Consider the following 26250-nt stretch of genomic DNA (forward strand, 5'->3'; position numbering starts at 1 on the left):
GGCAAGCTCATCACGCGCAATCATTAAAAGTGTATTTGGTACAGTTTTTGTAAGTTATAGCTATTAGACAATGTAGTTACCGTAGCTAATCGTAGACCGTGCATGATATTTCACACACTGACCTGCACTTTCTGCCATTTTTTTCTGACATTTTAACGGGATCACTGTATATTTTGAGAAAATATTACCAAAAACTGTGGGCGGTATATAGGCAGGCCTCCATATGGCTATCTAGTAGCTGTGTGGACAAAATAACATACAAATGAATGTTATTCGCCTTGGAACAGAAATATCATTTGAACTTCAGAATCTTTGTTAAAGAAATTATTAAATGAAGATCTTGACTCAGACTCTCAATATCTCAATCATCTTCGAATGGATAAAACGAGGTTAGAATTACTTCTACAGCTTCTCGCTCCCTTAATAAGAAAAGAAGTCTGAGAAAGAGTTTGTCTTTATATTCGTCTAGATCGTGGTTCTAAATGTGCTGATTATTGATAATGATTTGATATTTTTATTGTTGACAAATCGAACCTGCTGACGTTGCGTTAATCATCATTTTGGATTCTTCAGAGCTTAACTGTTATATTATATTAGAGTTGGCTGTGGAAGTTTTATGTCCGTCTAATGTGAATTATTGATTCATCTTTCTTCCTTTTCCTTTAGCGAAACAAGCCAAGTGAAAGACAGACACGAATGAAAAGTATCACCTAAAGTCATTTCAACAAATACATTTTGCAATAAACCACAATTATGCATTTATCGTTTACAAATTTCGCTTGGCTTAAAAAAATTTCCATAAGTGAAGTTAAGTCCATTTCTATTACATACAGATACGGAATAAGAACAACAAAAAATTAAAATTGCACCTAACGCATTTTGCGATACTTACAGTGGGCGCCAGTAATTGAAGACTATTTCGCTACAAATTCTAGTGCGAAATTACTATGGGCCATCACATTTTTACTGATAACAGATAGACAGCGATGTATCGGTATTGTCGATCCCATTTTGCTAAAATGCATTATTTCGATGCCTAAACTATTCGTTCGTTTACTTCAAAGCGATGAAGTTCTTCGCTCTATCTTGTTTGGTAGCGTTCACTTTGCTGGGTTCGACAAGCGCAAAAAATTCGGACATAGTAAGTAGCGACATCTTGTTCTTGCGTGTTCGCCGTTATTTCCTGTTTAGGACAACCTGATAGTCAAATACGGATACGCAGTAGAAATTCATAATGTAATAACTAGAGATGGGTTTACTTTGATTCTGCATCGAATTCCTGGCGGAAGAAAAAAAAGCCCGACTAAAAATAAAAAAAATCCGGTATTACTAATGCACGGCTTTTACGGATCGTCTATGAACTGGGTGGTTAAAGGACCAGAAAAAGATTACGCTTTTATGTTGGCGGATGCTGGATACGATGTCTGGTTGGGTAACTCGAGAGGCAATCAGTATTCCAAAAAGCCGACTAAATCGTCTGCAAATTCTCACGAGGACATTGACAAGTTTAGGTAACTGAGAGAATGAAATATTTAAAAGGTGTGACGTGTCTTGATATGAATGTCGTCAAACGACCAAACCACTGCCAGCGGAATAATTAAGATAAATAATTTAACTTATTCTATCTAAAGTTTAACGAAATTATTGGAAAAATTCATATTTCGTGCGAAGAAAAAGATCTATTTTTTTGATACAAATATGTTTTTCTACTCCCGTCTGTAAAATGCCGAATTACACACCGATCTAGGGCGCGGGAAGCGCCACTTTACCACGTCAGTCTCGTTTCCCACGGATCCGAGCCACTTCGGACATTTCTGGGATTCTACCGCACGGGTTTGGGAGCAATCGGATGTTTTCGGAGATTTTACGGCACGGTTTGAATTTTGACGTTTGTCAATTTTGACGGTCATGTCAGTGAATGTATTCGTGTTGTTTTGCGAAAATGTACCCAAAAATTAACGGTCGTAGAAGAAGTATAGTACGCAACATGTTCAGTAAACTTTTTAAGTCACTCGTTTATTAAGCACTCGCTCCGCTACGCTCCGCTCGTGTCAACTAGACTCGTCAGTCAAATGCCGTTTACCGCACTTGTTGCATAATATACTATTATATATATACTATATATATATATATATATATATATATATATATATATATATATATATATATATATATATATATATTATATATATATATATATATATATATATATATATATATATATATATATATATATATATATATATATATATATATATATATATATATATATATATATATATATATATATATATATATATATATATATATATATATATATATATATATATATATATATATATATATATATATATATATATATATATATATATATATATATATATACTATATAATATACAAAACAACAAAAGCCGAGTTTTGAAATAACTACCGCATGCAAGTAGTGAACGTCTGTCGTCAACATTTTTTGATATTGGCTTCAAAAGGTTCATCAATCTAGTAACTAGGAGTTTTGGAAAAGAGTTGATCATAATTTTTGTGAGGTGCATATGATGTGCTTATTCGAACATTTTTCTATATCGTATACGTGGAAATGTACATGGTGGACCAAACTGGACAGTTTTAAAGGGAAGCTCCCTTTACTATAGAAGAAAAGCTAATGTCGATTACTGGAGCTTCATTTTCATTAAAAAAAGCTTTAAAATGATCATTATTAAAAATTTGCTTTAACCTTTTTGTTATGCAAAATTTTTGATTCTATGAAAAAACATTTCCAAAGTAGCTTGTTACGCAGAATTTAGTGGTATCAATATAATATTTTTAAAATCAATAGTTAACGAGTAATCAACCGAAAAATTAATTTTTTATATGGGACAACTTGTGTATTTTTCAAAAATTGAAAATTACATTTCCAAAAATATAGTATGTATGATATTTTGCTCGAAGTTACCATATACGAGGTTAGCGCCAAAATTTCCCGGCCTGACATAGATGCAGCTTCAGTATCATGATAAAACTTTGTCTTCTTTTAAATATATATCTTAGTAGGCTGCGAAAAAAAAAAGATGTCTTGCGTCAGATAGTTTTCTATTGACAGCATTTTAAACTAGACGTGTCCAAGAAAAAGTCGCAAATAACGCAAATTGAGTATAGAGCAGTCATAAAGTTTTTGACAAAAAAAGGGTTAGCACCTAAAATTATTAAAGAAAGGCTGGATGGTGTATACGGCCAAAGTTCTCCTTCGTATTCTGTAGTGAAAGAACGGGCAAAACGTTTTCGAATGGGGCAGGAGTCCCTTGAAGATGATTCAAGAACTGGTCGACCAGTGGAGGTCATAACGGAAGATATCGTTGCGATTGTGGAAGAGGTGGTATTGAGTGATCGACGTTTAAAGGTCAAGGAAATCTCAGAAATTACTGAGTTTTCTGATAGAAGGGTTCGTCGAATCCTGCACGATAATTTAGGTATGCATAAGGTTTTTGGAACTCTGTGGGTCGTGATAGAAACTATTGCGACGGGAGATACAAAAAAGGTGATGGCCACGATCTTTTGGAATTGTGAAGGAATTCTTTCGATAGATTTTAAAGTGGTAAATATTACGCAACATTATTAAATAAATTGCGAGACTGCATACGTGTAAAACGTCGAGGAAAACTGACCAGAGGCGTGCGTCTTTTGCAGGATAATGCACTTGTCCATACTTTTGGTGTTGCACAAACTGCCATCTTAGAGTGTGCGTTCCAACAGATAGATCATCCTCCCTATAGTCCAGATATGGCCCCCAGCGACTATTATTTGCTTGGATATTTGAAAAAGGATTTACGTGGACGTCGGTTTAACGACGAAATAGAGTTAAAAGAGACTGCTCATTTTGCAGACAAATCAAAAGAATATTTTTTTAAAGGGATTGAGTTGTTAATAAAGAGATGTAATAAGTGTATTGAAGCTAAGGGGGATTATATTGAAAAATAATATAAAATTGTTACTCTACTTTGTTTCTTTCATATTCAGGCCGGGAAATTTTGGCGCTGTCCTCGTAAATGGGATGTAATAGTGTTTTTTTAAAGTCTGAAGGAAAGATTAACAGTAATCAGTTTGAAAAGAGGTGACCAAAATGCTATACATGAACTCCTTATGAATTACAAGGAACCGCCAAAAATAATTTTATAAGGAGACTAGACTAGCAAGAACTAACCTTGGAATGCTTTAAAAAACACACATTCCACACGATACCAGATAAGGGCTATGGTTCAAGTGGTACCTAGACAAATGTAATCGAGAATGCGTTTGCCGTTGATTTTTTGAAATTTATTTGATAGCGTCTATGCAACCATAATCAGAATTTGGGCAAAACTTCTTTTTCCAGAAAAACTCCCATCATCCCATGTGTCGATTTTTCGGTGAATAACTAATAAAACATTAGTAATAATTTATATTTAGGCCATTAAATTCTGTGTAAAAAATGCTCTGTAATTATTTTCAATGAAACGCAAAAGTTACCATACCAGAAATATTACATCCACTTTCAAAAATGTACATTTTCGAAAAACACCCACCTAAAAATGCCCAATTATTCGCATTTCAGTTACCACGAGATCGGTATATATGACGTTCCCGATAGTGTAGACAAAATTTTAAACGTAACCGGCCATAACAAGTTAATCTATTTATGTTGGGCTCAAGGATTTACTTCATTTTTGGCAATGGGATATAAAAGGCCCACCCATTACGACAAAATTGCGGCGGCGTATGTCCTTTCGCCAGTTACGAACATGTACAAAATAAAATCCCCCTTCGTAGCGCTAGCGAAAAAAATTCCATGGATTATATTTCCAGTAAGTATACATTTTGTGTTATTTATCAATAAAATTCGTTAAATATAAGCAAGCAAGAATTAAAAATAAAAACACTATCGTCTTTTTCAATTGTTGGTACCGTCTTTCGTATGCCATACTAAAGTTGTCCTTTTAGCCACTACGACTAATAGAGGGAGCTGATTTTTCTGGTGTATGGAAATTCTGCCGATTGCCAATATTGAAGTACTTTTGCGCTGAATTGGCCCATCTATTTGGATATTCCTATGGCCAACTTGATTATGTGAGTATATGATAGACAATCATCATAGGCCATGCTAATGTTTATATTGTTTATCTTGAGTCGAGTTATTTGTTTCAGGCTTTGGTTCCGCATGCTTTTACGAATTTTCCAGTAAGAATATCAATTAGACAATGGGAGCATTACTTACAAGGAGCATCTTCTGGTAATTTTTCCGGCTAAATAGCCCTTATCGGAAATAATGCCTTTAATCCACCAAACTTATTTCTAAACTATCTGAAAAAAGAAAGAATTTAGCCACAAGCCCAAGTAAGCCTAACAGCCCTTTGTTAATGTTAAGGTGTTTTGATGTTCACGATTGATCCATCACAGTAGGGACAAAAATATTACAATAGTGTTACAACGCAGTCACTTTTGTGTTGATAAAATATGTATAGAGTGGTCCGTTTATCTTGGGACACTATCTCATTTCAAAAACTATATGGGATGGAGACAAAAGCTGTATATCCAGGGTGTTTATTTTTTGTGAACGAGTGTCATCTTTATTATTTTAAATGGAACACCTGGTATATTACTTCCATTTTTGAAATGTATACATAATTCTAGACATATTTTGTTTATTATGTCCTACCCCAACTCTAACCGTTATGATATTTTTAATATTTTATGCAAAAAATGACGTATGCAAGAAGTAAAATGTCTGTCAATTTCTTCATTCGGAAGCATTTATTGTTTCACTTGAGTAAATTTTGTTGTAGACGAAGGACTCGAATAACGGATTTCATAAGAAATTTCGATCCATATTCATACAGGGTAAAAACGAAATTAAAAAGACTGACAAAAAACTTTTTTTTTTTAATTGAAACTACCTACCTACCTACCTCGTCATATTTAGCATCAAAAACTAAGGCAATATTATATAAATTTGCATATGCGTGATGATTTTTGATGCTAAATATGAGGTTACAAAAATAGTTAGTTTCCATTAAAAAAAATTGGCAGTTTTTTTAATTTCATTTTTAATCTTATTTTTCGCCTACCCTGTATTAATATGTATCGAAATTTCTTAGAAAACCCGTTATTCGAGTCCTTCGTAGTCAACAAAACTTACTCAAGTGGAATAATAAATGCTTCCGAATAAAGAAATTGGCAGATATTTTACGTCTTGCACACGTCAATTTTCGCATAAAAAATTAAAAACGGTTAGAATTAGATATAGAACATTATACTCAAAACATGTCTAGAATTTTGAATAGAATTCAAAAATGAAATAATATGCCAGGTATTCGGTCCCGCATAGTTTGTGATATAAGGTACTGTCCGCAGATTAACAGCCCACCCTATACATATTCCATCTAGAACCCCAAAATGATAATACAGAGTATAAATTTAGAGTTCCTGGAAGATCTGAAAATTTGGAAAATATTTATTTTTCAATTTTACTTTCAAGTGAAAATACAGTGACGTGTGATGTGAACATCAGAACTAACAAACTTTATACGCACCGAGGTATGACAAACGTCAGAAGTGGCTCGCGAGAGTGGTTGACGTCTGAATATGACACTTTGCGCATGCTTGGAGGGTGCATATTTGAGTATTATACGAGTAGAGTATTAGCACAAACAATAACTATGAAATCATATCCATTACAAGCAAACATGCTACAAAAGAAATAGAAAAAATAAAAACAACCCTTCCTGCGGATCTTCTCACTTGTAACAAAATTTTTGACAGGAAAATTTCGACCATACGACTACGGGGAAAAGAAAAACTGGCAAGTCTACAATCACTCTGAGCCTACCAGCTACGATTTGAGTATCGTCAAGACTCCGATATCGATTTATTATGGAGAAGATGATTGGTGGGTCAACAACGAAGTAAGAATTTATTTTGCGAACGTTCATGATGTATTTTTTTTCTGAACGCCCCAGTTACCAGCTTAATGAAAAACTTGGGACGTCGAAGCTGTCATGCGTAGCAAAGAAAAAAGCAAAATGAGCAACCAAATTTTCAGATTTATGCGATTAAACAGTTCGACTTTTGATAACGGATAACATTTCAATTTTTTTTACGCAACTATATTTCAAATAATATCTAGTAAAATAAATAATTTGAAATATCCTATGCCCCAATGAGACTATCGAATATTGCTACGCAACCGTGGCCGATACAGAAATGAGAAAACTTTTGATAGAGAGTTAATCAGATTAAATAGTTTGATTTCACTTTTTTTACAGATTCTTTTCAGTTCCGTGGTTTCACAGCTTCCAAACGTTGTCAAAACATACCTCATCCCGTTACCGAAATTTAACCACCTGGATGGACTTTATGGAAAAAATATTAGCATACTCACGAATGAGGTTGTAAAGGATATTTCTAATTACAACAATAATTAAATAATACTTTGCACAAAAAGTTTTAAAAATAAATAATAAACCCTATAAGTAGTCCTTTTTGCAATCTCCTATGGATTTTGAGAAAAAAAAATGCTTCAGCGAGATATGATTTCCGATACCTTCTAACAAAAACATTTTTTTTTACAAAAAGACAAGACCGGAAGTTGACTTCCCGGCGTTTCGATAATGGATCAAAACGTTAAATGGCGCGCTTAAGTGGTTCAATCAGGTTAAAACAACATTTTGACAGCCGGTAATTAAGAGCGCGCCAATAAAGTAGTTTAATTGGCGCGAGCCTTTGGATCGACATTTAACGATGCAAATTCTTTTGTTACGGAATTATTTGCGGGTAAACAAATATGTTATCGCAACTTCTAATTTTACGGCTCAATGCTTCTTTTATGGGACAATGAAATTGGCAATGCAATTAAACAAATCAAAGTTACATAATACGTACAGTTCCGAAAGGGTTATACAGAGTGATTCGACTTTTGTCTCTCCTAAAAGTTCTGGAGAACTAAAGTCAACTTTTAATTGGTGCGGAGTAATAAAACGGAGGGATTCTAATCAGAACAACTAAGTTAAAGAGTGACCATAGGCGCAGGGAGAAACCTAATTCCACACAAATCACCTTATAAATTGATGCAAAATATATAAATATAAAATAATACAATTAATGCGTAGATATTCTGTTCTAAGTTTCACTACTAGACTTTTTAAAAAAATTTATGTATCTGTAAAAATCAAAGCCTGAACTTCAAAGCGTGAAGAACGAGAAACAAATTTCTAATTTTCAAATCATATAGACTCTTTCAACTTCGTGACGTACTTTCACCACGATTCGCTAGACATTTCATGAATCTCAAGGTAGATGGCGCTCGTGTCATATAAATTCAAATTCAAAAATTCCTTAAATTTTAAAGACACAATTTATTGAACCGGAATTCAGTGCTAACCTAAAACGTTAACCAAGAAAGTGTAATTTTTTTTAGTTTGATCATAGAAATAAGAATTAACGAGGAAATTAAATTAAGAATTAATAGGTAAATTTTAGAAATGGACATGACACGGTACTAACTAACTAACTAACGAGAACGAATTAGTTATTTAAATTAATTAAAAAGTATACTTTGTAGTTGGTCAAAAAAATAATGCTCCATTTGATTACATTTAACTCTGTATGGGGATAATAAGTTTTTTAGTTTTAAACGTTAATTACTTCACATACATTATTTTTGACAGTCTAAAACTAGATTAGATTTTAACACATATATTAATAACGAATCCAAAAATGCTATAACATTGATAATGTTAGCACTTTTGGGCCAACCTGTATAAACATAAAAATCATCCTGAAAAGTAACAATAATAAAGGGCCTTTATTCGGTTGCGAAGGAGATATCTCACAAAATATATAACTGTGGAGGCGGCATCCAACATAGCTGCTCTCATGCAACCCCCTAAAACGAGCATATGACGCTATTTATAAAATAAAAAATAGTATCAAAATAAATAAGAACTAGAAGTTCAGATTTTCACGAAATTATATATTATGACATGACAATTGTTTCGACAACACCGTGTCTTTATCATATTTTGATAAAGACACGGTGTTGTCGAAACTATTGTCATGTCATAATATATAATTTCGTGAAAATCTGAACTTTTAGTTCTTATTTATTTTGAAAAACACTGACCTCGAAAAAGTAGAAACATTTCCGTATCTTGGTTGCAGCTTGAACGAACGATGCGATCATTTTCGGATAATTATTACTCGAATTGAAAAAGTACCGATAGCATTTAACCGCTTCAGAAACATTCTGTGTAAACTAAACCTTAATCTGCAAATATGGCTGTGATTCCTCAAATGTTACGTGTCCTCTGTAATGCTCTATGGAGTGTTGATGTGTGGTGCTATCGTAGAATGATGGACATACCATGTAACTCACGATACTATCTTGAATAAAAATAAGGAACTCTTATGAGAAATGAAAAATATCGAATATTGCAACTTATAACACAGGAAAAACTAGGTGGTAATGGTAGAGTTAAATTGTGAAAAAAAACATTTTTAATAATTTTAACACTGCTAGAGTGAATTCAAAAAAGAAATACATATAAACAATTTGATAGTTACTAGTTTTATGATCGGCCTCTATTTTTTTTGTTTTTTTTTTTTAATGAAATTAGTGAGGTGATTGATCTCAGTTGGAGAGGGAGTTTGTTGTAAGTCTTGTAAGCATTATACGCGAAACTGCGTGGAACTGTACTGAAGTATGTTTGGGAACGGTAAACGGCCCCTGTGGTGAGTATTAACCGAATGAATGTCTGATTCATGAGTAAGCTTGGCAATAAGATACGTCGGACGTTGGAGGGATATTACTTTTTTAATGGAGACTAAATCTGTGATTTAAAACGTTTGTCTAATGTTAGCCAGCGAGAATCCTCTAGGCTAGTAGATATGTGATCAAATTTACGAATGTTGTATGAGAATCTGACACAGCCATTCTGAAGACGCTGAAGACTAACTTTGTCCTTTTGAAATAGGGCAGGCCAGTAAACTACCATACAGTACGAAATTGAGGAGAGAACTTAATTGCTGTGTCTAGAATATCTTTATTACAGTAGAGAATCTGAAGCTTGTAAAACGATTTTTCGATCAATGAAGCTTGGTGACCTTCAAAACGCAGATTATTATCCTAATGCAGATCCAGATTTTTGCTTTCGACAACCGGCCGTAAGAGAATGTCATTTAAGTAAATTTTGGCAGCGTCTAGATTAACTATTTTTCCTTTATCTTTACCAAAAATTATAAGTTGCGTCTTATTTTCGTTAACAGACCATGCTTACTAGAAGCTGAGAGCACGCAGGTCATTGTTTATATTTTTAAAAGCGGTATTAATTTGAGAGTAATTAAAAGAGATATACTAGAGTGTCGTATGCGGGAGGAACAATGCTTAATAAATTTACAGAAGTCGGAGGTATAAACGTAAAACAGCATCGGACCTAAAATACGACCCTGTGCCACACCCTTACGAATATTTACATAATTGGAATAGCTGTTATTGAAGAATATTCTTTGACACCGATCAGAAAGGTAATTTTTGAAAAACTGCAACACACCAGCCCCCACATCAAAGCATTTCAGTTTGGCAAAGAACAGGCGGTGGTCCAGGGTGTCAAATGTCTTGCTATAATCAAGCAATATTAAGCAGGTATTCAAGCCTACATCATTTGCCAGAAATATATCACCACAAACTTTTAAAGGAGCCGTATTTGTACCATAATGTGCCCTAAAGCCCGATTGCGTTGGGGGTAGAATATTGTGCGAACTATAAAATCACCAAGCTGCTTCTTAACAACTTTTTCTAGCACTTTAGATATAATAGGGAGGATGCTAATAGGTCGGAATTGAGAAACATCATGCGGTTGAGAGGATTTAAGGACAGGAATGACGTTAGCGTATTTCCAGGGTTTAGGGAATTTGTTAGTAGACCAGCACTTATTAATAATATACGTAATATGCGGAAAAAGTTGGGGACAACGCATAATATCATCTTCCTATCAATCCCATCAGACCCCACGGCATCAGTTCCTACTTCGTTAGGGTCAACACTTGAAAATGAAAATTTTTCTGGATTTAAAGAGTTATTGTTGTTGTGGAACTTATTAATGAAATCATTATTTAAGTCTGTTTGAGGGATATTATTATAAAAGCATTGATCAAGTTCATTAGCATCCGTAATATTTGAGACATCTGTATTTAGTGTACTTAGTAAGAAACTTGTGTTGTAAAAAAGCCTTTTTCTCCGACTTAACAGCCATATTTGCAAGATTTCTCAACTCCTTGTATTTAATCCAGGATTGTTCGGCAGTGCAAGGCGTCCTCCACATTTAAGCATTGCTTTAAAGAAAAACATATCAAAACTTCCGGAAATACCAACGGTACAGGATAACACGAACTTTATCCAATTATTTCCTACGAAGAAAAAAATAATAATTTATTTAACGAGACGAGAGTGGCCGTGCATTTATTTAAAAATTTGTTCGGATTATTCCGTCGGATGTTGAAGCTCGTTCCCTTAATTAACAAAATACCGCTGAAATTCGTGGACTACGCGGGAGTTAATTCCTGCGGGGGATTTAAAGTATTAAATTTCAGACGACTAAAGCCGAGTCTCCGAGGGACCATATGCCTCGTTCCTCGGCACGGAGTGTTCGATTTCACTTGAAACAAGTATCCGATTCTAGAACGAAGTCTTGCAATGGCATTTTGCGGACGATGAATATTTATATCACGCGTTCCGTGAAATTCCTGTAGGATTTCGATTGGGCGAGTTTTATTTGGACTCTATGATGTTCTAGAAAGTGGATAGTTTATTATAGGCCTACGCGTTATCGCGGAAAATACAGACTTGAAAAAAAAGGAAAAATTTTAATATTAAATCAAACATTTAATTCACATTTATATCCTGACATAGATGCAGCTCCAGTATCACGATAAAACTTTGTCTTCTTTTAAATATATATCTTTGTAGGCTTCGAAAAAAAATTGAAGTCTTGCGTCAAAGAGTTTTTTATCGACGGTATTTTAAACAAGACGTGTCCGAAAAAATGTCGCAAATAACGCAAATTGGGTATAGAGCAGTCATAAAGTTTTTAACAAAAGAAGGGTTAGCACCTAAAATTATTAAAGAAAGGCTAGACGGTGTGTACGGCCAAAGTTCTCCTTCGTATTCTGTATTGAAAGAATGGGCAAAACGTTTTCGAATGGGGCAGGAGCACCTCCAAGAGTCTGCCAGTCAACAAAAAAGGTGATGGCCACGATCTTTTGGGATTGTAAAGGAATTCTTTTGATAAATTTTGAAGAAACTAATACCACCGTCAATGATAAATATTACGCAGCATTATTACATAAATTGCGAGACTGCATACGTGTAAAACGTCGAGGAAAACTGACCAGAGGCGTGCGTCTTTTGCACAATAATGCACCTGTCCATACTGCTGGTGTTGCACAAGCTGCCATTTTAGAGCGTGGGTTCCAACAGATAGGTCATCCTCCCTATAGTCCAGATATCGCCCCCAGCGACTATTATTTGGTTAGATATTAGACGGCGGACGGTGGTTTAACGACGAAGTTGAGTTAAAAGAGACCATTTTAGCTCATTTTGCAGACAAAACAAAAGAATATATTTTTAAAGGGATTGAGTTGCTAATAAAGAAATGTAATAAGTGTATTGAAGTATTGAAAATAATAAAAAAATGTTATTCTACTTTGTTTCTTTCATATTCAGGCTAGGAAATTTTGGCGCTGCCCTCGTAGTTGCGTGTTTGTTAAACTCATGGTCAGTGAGACCCGAACAACCCTTGTGGAACGACGATACACAGGTACGGCATGACATTGACGGTCTCTCACAGTGTCAACATCTTGGCTGCTTGTTGATATTAGCCGCCATCCGTGCAGTACGTCTGTGGCCAAGCACTGTTTTTTGATCGATTATTTGTTTAACGTCTGTCGAAGAACAACTAAAGATAGCTGGTATATTTTCAGGGCATTTAAAGTGAGACTTAAGTACCGAATCTGGCATAATTACAAGGACACAAATTAAGCAGGTCGGACGGCGATAGACAATGTAAATTTCATGTCAATTTACAAAAATCATATTTGTTTTTTTCCATTTCAAAGCACTGTACCCCGGTTTATTTTGTTTTGTTGTTTGTTTGTTTGCCGTGATAATGTTGTTTACCTATTTATTTATTTTTTGGTAAAAAAACTTTCCAGTTCTCAAGAAATAGAAAATATTGGTAAAATGTATCTTTTTTTGCTAACCTTGTTGAAAAAATACGTAGTGCAATCTTCTGAACAAAAATCTATTTATGTTTATGTTAATATATTGTTTTAACATCAAATAATAAACGACGTAAATAACCCATTTTCCCATTTCTATAAATTAGCAAGAGAAAGACAACAATGCACCTTCTAGAAAATCTTTTTCTATTATAATATTTATGTCTATGCCGCAGGATGGTTTGGCTTTCGGTTAGAAAAAGCGAAAGACGTGTCAAAGGGAAATGTCCGAAATCAACGTTAAACAAAATTCTCCATCACCGTTGAACGTTCAAGATGGAATCGATTTATACAGCGTAAAATTAATATTGACTTTAGTAGACTACTCATCCGCAGTGTTTAATATTTTAGGAAGCTCCCGCTTCGAGGATTTCCATCGTGCGCGGTTAATTAAGTGAACAAGCTTCAAAGCTCGTTGAACGTCATCTTGAGGTTTATAAATTTTGCAACAGGAGGAAAATGCTATAAAGAAAGATAGGGTATTAGATGCCAAGGTCAAATGCATTCGGGTATTAAGATTTATGACAAACTTGAAAGTTTGTGGTGGGTGATAAAATAAATAAGGAGAAATATTGTATGCGCAAGCAAGCTCAGTGACATATAAAAATTCTGTTCTTGATAAGTTTTTTACGTAAATGACCATAAAGTAAGTCAATACTACTATCACCTTTGACTTTATTATTGTATAATTTCACAATTAGTTTTGAAGAGGGGGACACTCCAACAAAACAGACTTTTCAAAAATGGTTCGTCACAATTATCATTTGTGCCTTTTTTCGTAATTTTCTTCAAAACAAACTGAACGGCAAATCAAGAAGTTGTCTGATTTTGACTAGCTATAACTAAATTTCATTGCCCATTTAGGATTTTCAGCCACTGGTGCAAAGAATCATACAGGTAGCAAAAAAAAAATCAATTTTTATCAAAGATTTCGGAAAATCGTGTAAAGCACTTTAATATTGTTGGGTGATTCACTAGGTCACCACTTCAGAAGGTCTTTTTTTTAATTAGAATGAAACAACAACTGATACCGTCTAAACTGCATCAAGGAATAACTTGTAATGGTCGATACCAGCGGCGTGATAAATAAATTTTTGAATTAAAAAAAAAGAATTTATAAAACTTTGAAACATTTATCAGATTTGTTAATTTTCAGTTTGATTTTGATATTCAGAGGCATTCATAATCTGAATAACGGCCCCATTTCATAAAGTTCCATTCGAAATGTCTGGACCGCAGTGTTTAATTAAAACAAAACGAGTTATAGCAACACACAAATTCAACGTCGAAATGCAACGAAATAATTAAAACTGCGACAGCATCCCACAGATGGTGCGACCGCAGTTTCAATATAATACGTTTTGTTTTAAATCAGTATGACCAACTGTTTCAATGCAAATTACGGATGATTTGCAGGGGTTTGTCTAGACGCGCTGACTGAATTTTACGCATTTCAAAACACTGACCAAATTGAGACATTCAATTAATTAAGTTGATTTGGCCCTGCGAGTACAAATAATTTTTAGTTTGTATACCAAATTAGCATTTCCTATTTATTCCCTATTTTCTATATTGTAATAATAACAAATGGCCGACGATCACCAGTATAAAATTTTGCCGACTTGGTTGATACATACATATATACAATTCTCACCTAATTTTGAGACAAAAATGTGAAATAAAACTTTTGGAAATGTTTTTGAACAATATTTTTAAAAATCGACAAATTAATGCGTTTTGTTATTATTAATTAGTGAAAACCGACATTTCAATGATATTTGGTTAGTTAACAAGGAGGGTTTTAGTTCTTTAATTGGTATCCACTGTAAACCTTTTAATTACTTCATTGGCGGAGATCCGGGTACCGTATACCATAACAAGTGCGGTAAACGGCATTTGAGGCACAAGTTTATTTGCCACGAGTGGAGCGAGTGACTTAAAAAGTCTACGAAACGTGTTGCATACTATACTTTTTCAAAGACCTTAAGTTTTTGGGTACATTTTCGCAAAAAAAACACGAATACAATCACTGACAAGACCGCCAGAATTGACAAACGTCAAAATTCAAAGCGTGGGAAATATCTCCGAAAACATCCGATTGCTCCCAAACCCGAGCGGTAATATTCCGGAAATGTCCGAAGGGCTTCGGATCCGTGGGACAAGAAACTCACTTGGTAAAATGACGCTTTCCGCACGCTAGAGCGGTGAATAATTAGATAGTGAATAATTAGATATTTTACAGAAAAGAGTAGAAAAAATATAGGAACACTCCAAGCTGAATAGGAGTGTACTTTTTTCGAAATTATGATAATCTTTACCCGGATCTCCCGTGAGTAAACTAATTGAAAGTTTTAAAATAGCCACAAAGTACTAAAAGCGCTGTGTATGTGTCGGAAAGATTCTATATATCATAAAAAATCAAAAATTATTATAGACAGCAATCAAACTCAAAACATGCTCATATTTTACAAAAATCTACACAATATTTCCAAAATATAAAAACATTTTGGAAAACAGTTCTTCAATGCCATAAGTTTCGTATTAAAATATTGTCGACTTTTTTTTGGTAAATGGTAGCGGGAGCTTCTAGGGTTTTGAGTATTTCGATTAATAAAACGAAAACCAATTTAATTAATTTTACTTGTAGTAATATGCATTAGTAGTTAGTGTTAAATTTTTGCAATGCTTAATATTCTGTTTTTAATATGACTTCTTAACAATGTTCTAAAACGGTTATGAACTAGTTGATAAGGAGCTAATTCCCAGTTTCATATCTTAATAATTTAAATCTTATACCCAGTTTTTAATGTTATCTGCCAATTAAGCCAAAACGGTAAGTCAGAGACCCGAACTATGTTATATAATTGAAATTGCTATAATAGTGGCTATTCCATAATCCTATAATATACAGGATGTCTCATTTAAGGAAATTGAGAAAAATATAAGTTTGCGAGACGTTGCAATACCCCGTATTTTAAAAAAATATTTTAAATTTGATCATTCTCTAAAGAAAAGCATTATTTTCGTAAAAATAATAGATCGAAAAAAGTTTAAAAAGTTAATAGGCAACATAACAATGATGGTTTAAACATAACCCGAATTCTGAAGATGATCGCTAATAAGTTCGAAACGGTGCATCCCAGACCCATACTCATATATATCGTTGAATTTGTCTTTGAAAGGACTATCCAAAATTGCAATCAAATGTAGGGTGTTTGTTCTATTTAAAAAAATGTAACTTTGTTTTACCACCCTGTATACAAAAAACTTTTGTATTTGTAACCCCCGTAGGACTCGAGATAAGGTAGAGGGTAAAGGTAAAGGTAAACGGGCCACCCTGTAAACACAAATACAAAATCACTACTACAGATTGTGTTATTGGTAAGTTAACATATTGAATCAAGAGGAGATAGTAAATATGCAATTAATAATAGATCATATGCAATATATCTCATACAAATTCCGCCATATTGTAAGTAAGTAATAAAAAAAACTATGATACGAGCAGTTCGGTCTCATCGGTTGCATTTTTGTGGCATAAGGCGGAGGACGTCAACAGAACGAGATAAATCCCATTCCCATTCTCTTCTTCGTTGCCAAAATGAACGACTCGACGAGAAGCTGGGGATTTTTCCTTTTCTTCGGAACAATGGACTATTGTTTTTAATATAAATACGGCGGGAGCTACAAACAGATCCAACAAAGATGCTCCTTCGGGGCGCGCCAGTTCAAATTATTGTTACGAATGGTTGGTCCTTTTGAGCTTTTATATTTTTAACTCGTAGTAATGAGTTGGGCATGTACGACCTAATGCGCTTCATTTATTTTCATTTTTCCTCCACCGCGAAAATAAAAAGGTGCATTTTGAGAAATATCTCTCGAACATACATCGTTGCTGAAGTAACGAAATACAAAAATGTGATGAAATGAATAAAATTAAGTAATTTATTAGCTTTTAACAAACATTACCACCCCAACAATTTTCATTTTGAAAACACGTCTCGAATAAATGTAAACGTAGAGAAGTACTCACCGAAGCGTTGTTTTTTCATTAGCAATATTTGCTATGGAGGGTGGCAACCAGAGTACACCATTTATTAGGAAGAGGGCTATGGCAACGCCCTTCGAAAATTTAATAACGATTCTAAAGCATGCACTCGAATAGGAATTTAAATGGAATACGTTTTTTTAGATAGAAATTTACTAATGCGCTATAATTTAGTGTTCGGAGAATTAAATTTTGTTTCAAATCAATTTAAGTAAATAATTTATGAAAATATTTATTATTTTTCCACCCCATATTTTCCCATAGACGCCATCTTAAAAAAAAATTTTTTCAACAGGTCTCGTAACGTTATTTTGGCAACAAAAATTGGTTCTTACTAATTCTGCTATGCTGTAGCCGATAAAATAATCGGTCTATTGTTTGGTTCTCGACGGAGAACCCAAAGAAATGATCTGGCTAAGGGAAGTTGGCCCATATCATTTTTAACCTATACACTAACGAACAAACCACTGACTGACTATACGAAGCAATTACGGAGACGATCTGGCTATCACGGCTAAAGGGAACAAAAGCTGAGGCAAGCCCTTGAAGAAATTTCTACATACTATCAACCAAGCCAACTCCTTTAAGCTAAACCCTCCCAAAACTCAAGTCAGCGTCTTCCATGTTCGGTGCCGACAAGGCACTCGACAGCTTCATGTGTTCTACAAAGGCACTTACCTGAATGTGACGCTGGACAGAACACAAACATATCACTATGATAAAACCTGCTTTTCTACAGCAGACTACGCCTGTCCAGTTTGGTCCAGCTCGGCCAACGAGGAAGGTTGACATAAGCCTCAACAAAACATGTCGATTAACTTCACACTACATGAAGCCCATCTCGATATCTAAACTATATAGAGCTGCTGGCTTTGCTAATCCTAGTACACGAATAACCTCGCATGCATTTACAGAAAGACTTTGACAGACCATTGATGACCACCAGCCCCTGTGTAGTGCTGTATGTGATCCAGGACAACTTAAATCCCGTAAAAGGTTTCTCAGTATAGCCCTTGAAGAACCATCAGCAGACTCTTCAATTGCCTGACGGTTCGTTCGAACGAGTCTCCAGTGAAAAAAAACTTAATAAGATGGGGTCACGGAAACGCGGAACAAAAAACATGCGACTACGGCGCAGTTTAGGACTTGGACCATCTACTGCTGTGTCCAAATCTCGGCGACCTATGACTGGGCATGCAAGAAGCTTTGGATACATAAAAGAAAGAAAAGAAAGAATCGGTCTATTGCTGGGATGCAAAAATTGGCTTATAATCATGCCTTTCTTTCACCACCATGCTGTTTTATCTATGACTAGCGCAAATCCCCTACCTCCAGAACTGACCCTGCGACTCATTTATTGTGAATACAAAATGTGATGTCGAGGAGCATATGGGTTCAGAAAACAAGTATTACCTGTATAATTCACGAGTAGAAGTAACAAAGGGGGTAAGCGCCATTTTTTTTTAAATTAGATTTTTATATACAAAGGTGCGTGCCATGCACTATGACCCATCAAGCGGACAAAGTGTCAGAATTATAATTTCCGGAACAAATTACGCAGATAGGTTGCGCTTTCTACAAGTGATCTGTTATTTTCACAAATAATACATGTTATGCGTTTACATTGTTTTTAATCGATAAGTAAATTCAAAAATTTTTACAAATGATAGCGATTCCCAATTATATTCTTTCAAATATCTGGCACATCCTGTATGATAGACTAAACTTGAAACTGAGACACTGTTTTAATGAAATTATCCCATGTTTTATAGTTTTTCATTTACGGCTAATTACTTACCCACGAAAACGGTTTCTCGTTGTATAAATTTTTTCAATAGGATAAATAGTTTTCCGAAAAGTACTTTTTTTCTGAAACCATGCAGTACACCGTAATAGCTAACTAAACTAACCTTGTATACAATAGAAAAAAATACGTGAAACGGATCTCCCACGTATTACGGTTGTAAAATTTTTCCGATCAGATGAATGGTTTTGGAGGAAAAGATGTTTTTCTGGAAGCCAAAATAACCAAAAAAAATTAAAAAATTAAAAAAAATAGTTCGGCTATTTTTGATTGCTCCCAATTTAAAGAGTCTAAATTCGAGTCCGGACTTTTACTTCTCTTCCAAGTCTGAAGACGGTAGCTGCAAATTTGGGGCACTTATTACGTTTTTTAATATTGCACGGAATATCGCTGTACAATGCTTAAAAACCTTAAATACAAAAATTTTAGCTGTCTATACAGGCTATATCGTCGTATGAAAGAAACTGACATCTAAAACACAGATTTTAAATTATTGCCAATTTTCAATAATAGTGGGACCCATTTTTCAGTTTTTTTTTAATTTGTGGCGCACCCTGTATATTTTTGAAAAATTGTCAAGAATAAAAGTTTATGGAGCATCCTCTGCGGGTTCTGGGTCAAGAATTTTTTCGGTTTTTGGAAAATGATCTTTTTTGTAGACCCTTGAACACGCGATTTTTATTTCTTTTTAAATACTTCCCGACCCCCCCAGACCCCTCATTTTCAATAGGTTCCGTCACGAGGCAAAGCTGCATATATGTGCCAAATATGAAGTCGATTGTTTCAAATCTCGGACGCTTATCGTCTTTGATAGCAATGTTCAAAAAAAAGTCGAAAATTCCGAAAAAAAAGATGGATACCGGCGTCGGATCAGAGCCATTTCTTATATGCTTATGTGCCTCATGGAGAGTTAAAAAGAACGCAAATTTTAATTTTGTAGCCCCAACGGTTCGAAAGTTATTTAGGAAAAACCAAAAGACGAGAACGGAGAACGGACGACGGTGATCATTTCTGTACCAACGGCGATCCCATACCGTTAGCGAGATATACAATTTTTATACGAGCGTAGATATTTTCGAAAAATTCGATTTAATCGATTTTTCGAAAGTAACAACTCATATTCGTACTTTGACTCACTCCGACATGTTCTACATGAGCCCACTTTCATGCTACAACTTAGGAATAATTTTTTTTCATATCTTCATGAGAGAAAACTATCTCACCTTTTCGGTTTACAATAGACAATTTGCAGCTAATCCTGTATATTTGATGTTACAGTAGCCCATAATTTATCTTACCGCGGTTTAAAATGCCCCAATTCTCCGTATCGCCTGGTAAACGGCGGCATTATCCCTCCATTGGAAGGCGTGCCACACCAGCTCCTTCTCTTGTTATCTACCACGAAAACATCAGTGTCGGTACTGGATGGAGATAGACATAAGCTTGCTCTAGTTCTGGGCAACTGCGTGTTATTATTTGGACTGCGCAGATCGTTATCCAGTCTAGGTGGAAGCGACTCCGGCAACATCTCAAACAACTGTCGTAATGTCACACCGGATTTCTAATACTGCGCAGCATTGCTGTAACGATGCGCAGTGCAGGCGACATCAAACGACAATTTAATTTAAACGTTCGAAAAGGAAAGGACTTTTGTTTATCTCCGTTGTTTGATCGGCATGCGGTCGATTAGGTTGATTGGATTTTGCTACATAATAACTAAGGAAAACGACAAAAAATACGCAAAGTAATTATATTTAAATCTACTTCCATCCACAAAAAGCCACCCGAGGACTTTGAACCTTCGGGGATTATCGATATGCTGTCAGTATATTTTATAGATGTTCAGTCACCCTGCCGTACTAAATTCAAGTCACACACCGACGACCTACTTACAAATGAAACCCCATTTCCGCCTGTAAAATAGAAAGTTGTTTTCGGTTTGCTGATTTACGCGGTCTTAAGTTCTCACTCGGTAAATTGCGATATACGTCTGGGGGGAATTCGGGATATCGAGTGGGGATTTTTGGGGGAGTATTTTGCTTTCATCGCAACTTAAGGTCAAAAGGCAATGTTTAAATACAGTTTTGCAAATGTTGGATGGGTGTACGTGAAAAATTTATTAGAGAGCACCACAATTTGTTCAATATAGCAAAATAATTCTTTGGGAAATTATATTTAGTTATATATAGTTAGGTTAAAAAAGAGTTTTTAAAATTATAAAAAAATTATTAAGGTTCGCTTTCAAAGGGTAATTAAACTGTAATTAAAATTTACTGATTTGATTTTTAATAATAATAATAATAATAATAATAATAATAACAATAATAATACTACTAATAATAATAATAACAATAAAAATAGTAATAAAAAGTTACTAAAATATCTGATAAGCAACTACATCTTTCCACTTATTTTTCACTGGTACAATCACTTATATCTTATGGAATAATTGGCTGGGGTGCTGCCTATCACACAACTCTTCAGTCCCTCTACGTATTGCAAAAAAGAATTTTGAAAATTACATTTAAGTTAAATCTGCGATATCCATCTGACTTAATTTTTATTCAATTTCAAATACTTCACATAAAAAAATTATATTATAAATCATCCCCTTTGTTTTTAATAAAAAATAACTTACTGGTTAATTAAAAAACTCACGAGTATGAAACATGCTTTAAACTCTCTAGAAAATTTAACTTTACAAAAAATGCATTGGACAAAAAAAATACTTCTATACTGGTCAAAAAATTTATAACGCACTAGTTAAATTAATCTGCGTTATGATTAAGGATGGCTGTCAAGTTTTTAACTTAGTATGCCTTGAATATAAGTGTTTTTCGTATTAATATTTATTGAATGTTTACATTACAATAAGTTGCTAAATTGTATATTTTTATTGAATTAAATAAACATTATTAATTATATTATATTATTACATAGGATATTTAAAGATAATAAAGATAAATTGCAATAAATGAAAGATATATGACACTGTATTAGAATAATAAATAAAATAATAATAATAATAATAGGGATGGGCATAATTCTTCTAAGATCATGTAAATAAAAACTTATATAGCGTAACAAATATATACTCTAAATTTTGGGCTGTAATAGTATTTGGCTCTGCCAGATATCTGACTTTTTTATTTATAGCCCTTTGCTGCCAAATTTAATTAGGGATATAATTTTGTAATTTTTTATTATTTTTGGTTAGAGCAATAAAACTATTTATTAATATTAGAAGAAAATACATAAATTATAATAAATTATAATAGATATCAGTCATATTTTAATCATCACGTTCCGAGTAATCAGATGAACCATAGTTGTTGAAGTCTAAAGAAATGATAAGGGGCATTTTATCAGATGCCCAAATTCTTTTTTTTTATTATGATCACATTTTCGACGCACCTACTCCATTTTACACAATCCACTCTCTTTATTCAATCGTGCAAGAAGGTTTCAGCTTCTCTCACTTTAAAAGTGGTGTCTCTATTCTTTATCTATTAAAAGTGAATATCACTACCGTCAAATTTTTTAACAATTTCTTTTTTTCCTGTAAACTTTGTTGACCTGATGAGGCCCGTTTATCCTCGCGCAAAAGTCGATACATTGTTGAATATCTCCAGTCATATTGGAACATATTTAACTCCACTCCGAACGTTGTTTTGGTGGCGAAGGGTTTTGAACACATTGAAAATAATAATTTTCCCACATTTATAGAACGCGTTTCTTAACAACAAATTCAGGAATACATCATTTTCAAGAATGGACTTTGCGAACAACTGCTGGAAAGTAACTGCCATTCTAAGCTTTGACAATCATCATAGGTACAATATTACGTCACCAAGTTTTGCAGTTCAATAATAATTTATAACTCTCTCGCAATATGAATAGCACTGCCACTTGCCATTTAAAACACACAAAGAGATTTCAAATACGGTATTGCTTCTTTGTCGTTCAAAAACTGCGTCGTAACAAAAGACGTACCAAAAATTTCAAGTTACAGGTACATATTCAGGAAAATTCTTGTCTAGATACTTTATGCGCCGTATATCCTTACTTATTGCATCCATTTGATCGGACTATATTTATCAATACATTCTTCTTTGTGTTACAGCTATCTAGGGTATTGATTTTGGCGTCAACATCAGGGAATTAGCGTCGCATGTGTTTGTCAGGCAGGGACGCCTATCGCGTTACAGATTAAAAGATCCCTTGCACGCTGATGCAAAAAGAAGCTTTGCTTCAGAAGACAAATATAATGCACAATTAAAAGAAGCATGTACAAAAGTATGCCTGAGCCTGTACAGTGTTTTGTCTCTGACGAAGGTTTAAGTAAAGGGGCGAACTCTACGGTGTGTGGGATTGTCTGAAGATGATACAAACATCTTTATTAATGATCTTCTGATACAGAAAGATAACAGTTTGTTTAATAGGCCTAAAACACGGTTGGAGCTGGGTGCGAGATTAGAAGGTGGGTGTAGACTTCCTCGCAAAACTGTACAAATAGCTACTGACTTGGATATTTCGAAATAAATAAAAAAAAACACATATTCCCCAATTTTATTGGATATTACGCTCTTCCATGTTATTCTACTTTTTAGCCTTATGAATGAATCTCGAAAACATTCAACGAGGTAAAAGAGCATACTTCTGGACATCCCCGACTATTAAAACTTGCCCCACGCTTTTTGTTAAAAATTTTAAGGGAGTTATATTATTCAATACTTTTTAGTTCATCAAAAGTGTGTTTTTTAAGTTTTTTAAACTGTAATTTAGCTTTATATTTTTAGTTTTGGAATATTAATCGATCAAGGCGTCCGTAACTTTGTATAATCTAGTTCTTCTATCTTCCAGTAAACAAACAAGGAACATTCATGTGACATGAATATTTCTAAAAGAATGTGAATAGAAGATTAAAAAGTATATTCTAGTCACTTTGTAAATATATTACTTTCGGAATATTCCCCTTTGAATATTCTTGGCATGTCCCCAAGGGGAATTTTAATATTTCAAGAACGTTCCAGAAAGAATGTGAATAGGAAGCATATTATAGTCATATGACAGGTATATTCCTTTCGGAAGGTATATGCCAAGAATGCGAAGTGTACGTTACAAGAATATTCGTGGCTGTAGGCAATTCTGGGATCTTCTTTTCACTAATGTAGAAGATCTATGAATATTCCTTGGTGCTAGAGGAATATTCATCGAATATTCGAATGTGTTTACAGGGCATTCAATGTCCATTCTAATAGTTTACTCTAATATAATAAAAGTTTCAAATTTGACACTTACAGGTTCATAAATGGGAAACTCCCGCATTTTGAATCCGCCATTTTGATTATGTTAAAACTTGATTTCAAAATTTTAATTAACGGCCTCAAGCCTCTCAAGATTCCAAATTTGAGGCATATCGGTTCATAAAAAGGAAATTCCGCTATTTTGGATACGGGATGGATTATATTGTCACCAGAACCCTACGCTACAAGTCTTTAGCTCTTCGGAAAGCAGTGGCCAATTTGAACGAAATCTAATAAACCTGAGTAGCAAATCTACAAGCAAAGCATTTTTTTTAGCTCGTAGCTACGAGCAATAGCATAGTATTAATTGTCCAACCCTATTCGAGAATTTTTAGTTTAATGTAAATATTTCCCATCTAGATCTAATACGTGACTTCATAACAACATTTGTAAGACGCACTCTGCAAAAAATGCGTTGCACTAAATTAAGCTACATAAATTTATTTAATAATGCCATGAGTGCTCTAAAATGTTTGGCATAACACACTTTGATCAATAACGGAAATTTTCATTTGAGATTTTAAATTTTGCTCGTTCATTTCGAAGCGGCGAGGGTGGTAGAGTTTATTGTTATTGAATAGATTTTTCAAAGAATATTTTACAAACATCCGCTTTCGTTAAAGTTTATGTAAAAAACTATTGGTTCGAGGACCACTTTTCCCCATGATCAGACCAATTGTACAATAATAAAATTCTAAAGTTTCATAATATTATAATTTGAATTTTGTAAAACCGATAGGGATAGGCCTTCAAAAAAAGATGGGTTATGGTTGATATTTGCAATGATACTTTTACTCTTTTAAATATGGCATATTCGAGTATTGTAAGTATCAACCTTAACCATTAAAAACCAACCCAAATTTGTTTTGTTGTTTTTAGAAAGTTTAAGGTTCATTTTTTTTCAATAGGTTAATTCACCGCATACGCTAGTGTCCTGTACAAAAAATAAAAAAGCGAGAGAAAGAATATATCTGCACATAAACTTCGCAGTTTCGCATCAGATGAAAATGATGTTGATTATGCCGACGACTTTTCACGTAACCTTGTAACAAAGTAGAGCCGGTTCGAAACACGCCTCATTGGCATAAATCGATTCACACGGACCAACATTTATACGTTGCCGACGTCGATTAATGAAGCAACTGATTTACGCGTGCGGCTGTAGATAACAGCGAAACAATGTCGCATTATAACAGGGTTTAGGTCAGAATATGGAACTTGTGTGTATATACGTTTCCTGTTTTCCGAAACGAAATTATCGACGCGTTTGTTTCTGCACGCAGCTGTATGCGTTCATTTCCGCACCAGCCGCGATGTAGGTATAATTAGAGCCCCAAATAAGGTAACCAATTTGCTTTATCAAATGCTAAAGGGGCTTTTCACCTGGCAGATTATCTAACGAAATTGCACGGGAGAAAATAATTGTTGACAAATATTATTTGAAGAGTTTTTTTTAATCACGCCCAGGGACAAGAGCGATGTTATAAGATCAGTAGAGTTTTCAATTCAGCCTGGAATTGTTTCTACTCCTTAAATATCAAAATATTGTTGTCTACGAGATTTATTTTATTTATGTATTTAAAATTTAATGTTATATGTTTAAACATTTCTCTTTGCTCATAAAAATAGAGGTACTTCACTATAAAATAGTTGTAAGATATAAATTAAACTCATGGAATCTTGAGGTATTAAGGTAAGGATAAAGCTATTCGCTTAGAAATTGGAGCATTGACTTACGAGTAGTATATAAAAATATCCCACTTGTATTTTGTATAACGTCCTACATATTAGAA

At 34.1% G+C, this 26250-nt stretch overlaps 2 protein-coding genes across 13 annotated transcripts in view; one reads left to right on the forward strand and one right to left on the reverse strand.

Annotated features, from left to right (window-relative positions):
- The window catches only part of LOC132705304 (protein sprint), a 298697-nt gene that overhangs the window by 36094 nt on the left and 236353 nt on the right, over nt 1-26250 (reverse strand). For 2 of the 12 annotated variants that reach the window (XM_060675808.1, XM_060675807.1), the window contains exon 2: nt 20450-20731. The exons of the other annotated variants lie outside the window; for them this stretch is intronic. In XM_060675808.1, the coding sequence (XP_060531791.1) occupies nt 20450-20679 (230 nt within the window). In that variant the 5' untranslated portion in view covers nt 20680-20731. The remainder of the gene's footprint in view (nt 1-20449; nt 20732-26250) is intronic. 12 annotated transcript variants of the gene reach the window in all.
- LOC132705312 (lipase 3-like) lies at nt 990-7490 on the forward strand. The gene is made up of 7 exons (XM_060675826.1): nt 990-1141; nt 1192-1511; nt 4586-4835; nt 4972-5097; nt 5176-5260; nt 6790-6932; nt 7293-7490. The coding sequence occupies exons 1-7, from the start codon at nt 1067-1069 to the stop codon at nt 7449-7451; spliced, it is 1158 nt and encodes a 385-aa protein (XP_060531809.1). The 5' UTR covers nt 990-1066; the 3' UTR covers nt 7452-7490.

This window comes from Cylas formicarius, unplaced genomic scaffold (assembly GCF_029955315.1).
Source record: "Cylas formicarius isolate icCylForm1 unplaced genomic scaffold, icCylForm1.1 PGA_scaffold_7__23_contigs__length_41026272, whole genome shotgun sequence".
Classification (NCBI taxonomy): domain Eukaryota; kingdom Metazoa; phylum Arthropoda; class Insecta; order Coleoptera; family Brentidae; genus Cylas; species Cylas formicarius.

What these genes read in the sequence shown, in the direction of transcription:
- LOC132705312 (XM_060675826.1), top strand. Translation starts at nt 1,067, where the DNA reads ATGAAGTTCTTCGCTCTATCTTGTTTGGTAGCGTTCACTTTGCTGGGT. An exon ending in CTTACAAGGAGCATCTTCTG is followed by an intron (nt 5,261 to 6,789) that starts GTAATTTTTCCG and finishes AATTTTTGACAG; the next exon opens with GAAAATTTCGACCATACGAC. An exon ending in ATTGGTGGGTCAACAACGAA is followed by an intron (nt 6,933 to 7,292) that starts GTAAGAATTTAT and finishes CTTTTTTTACAG; the next exon opens with ATTCTTTTCAGTTCCGTGGT.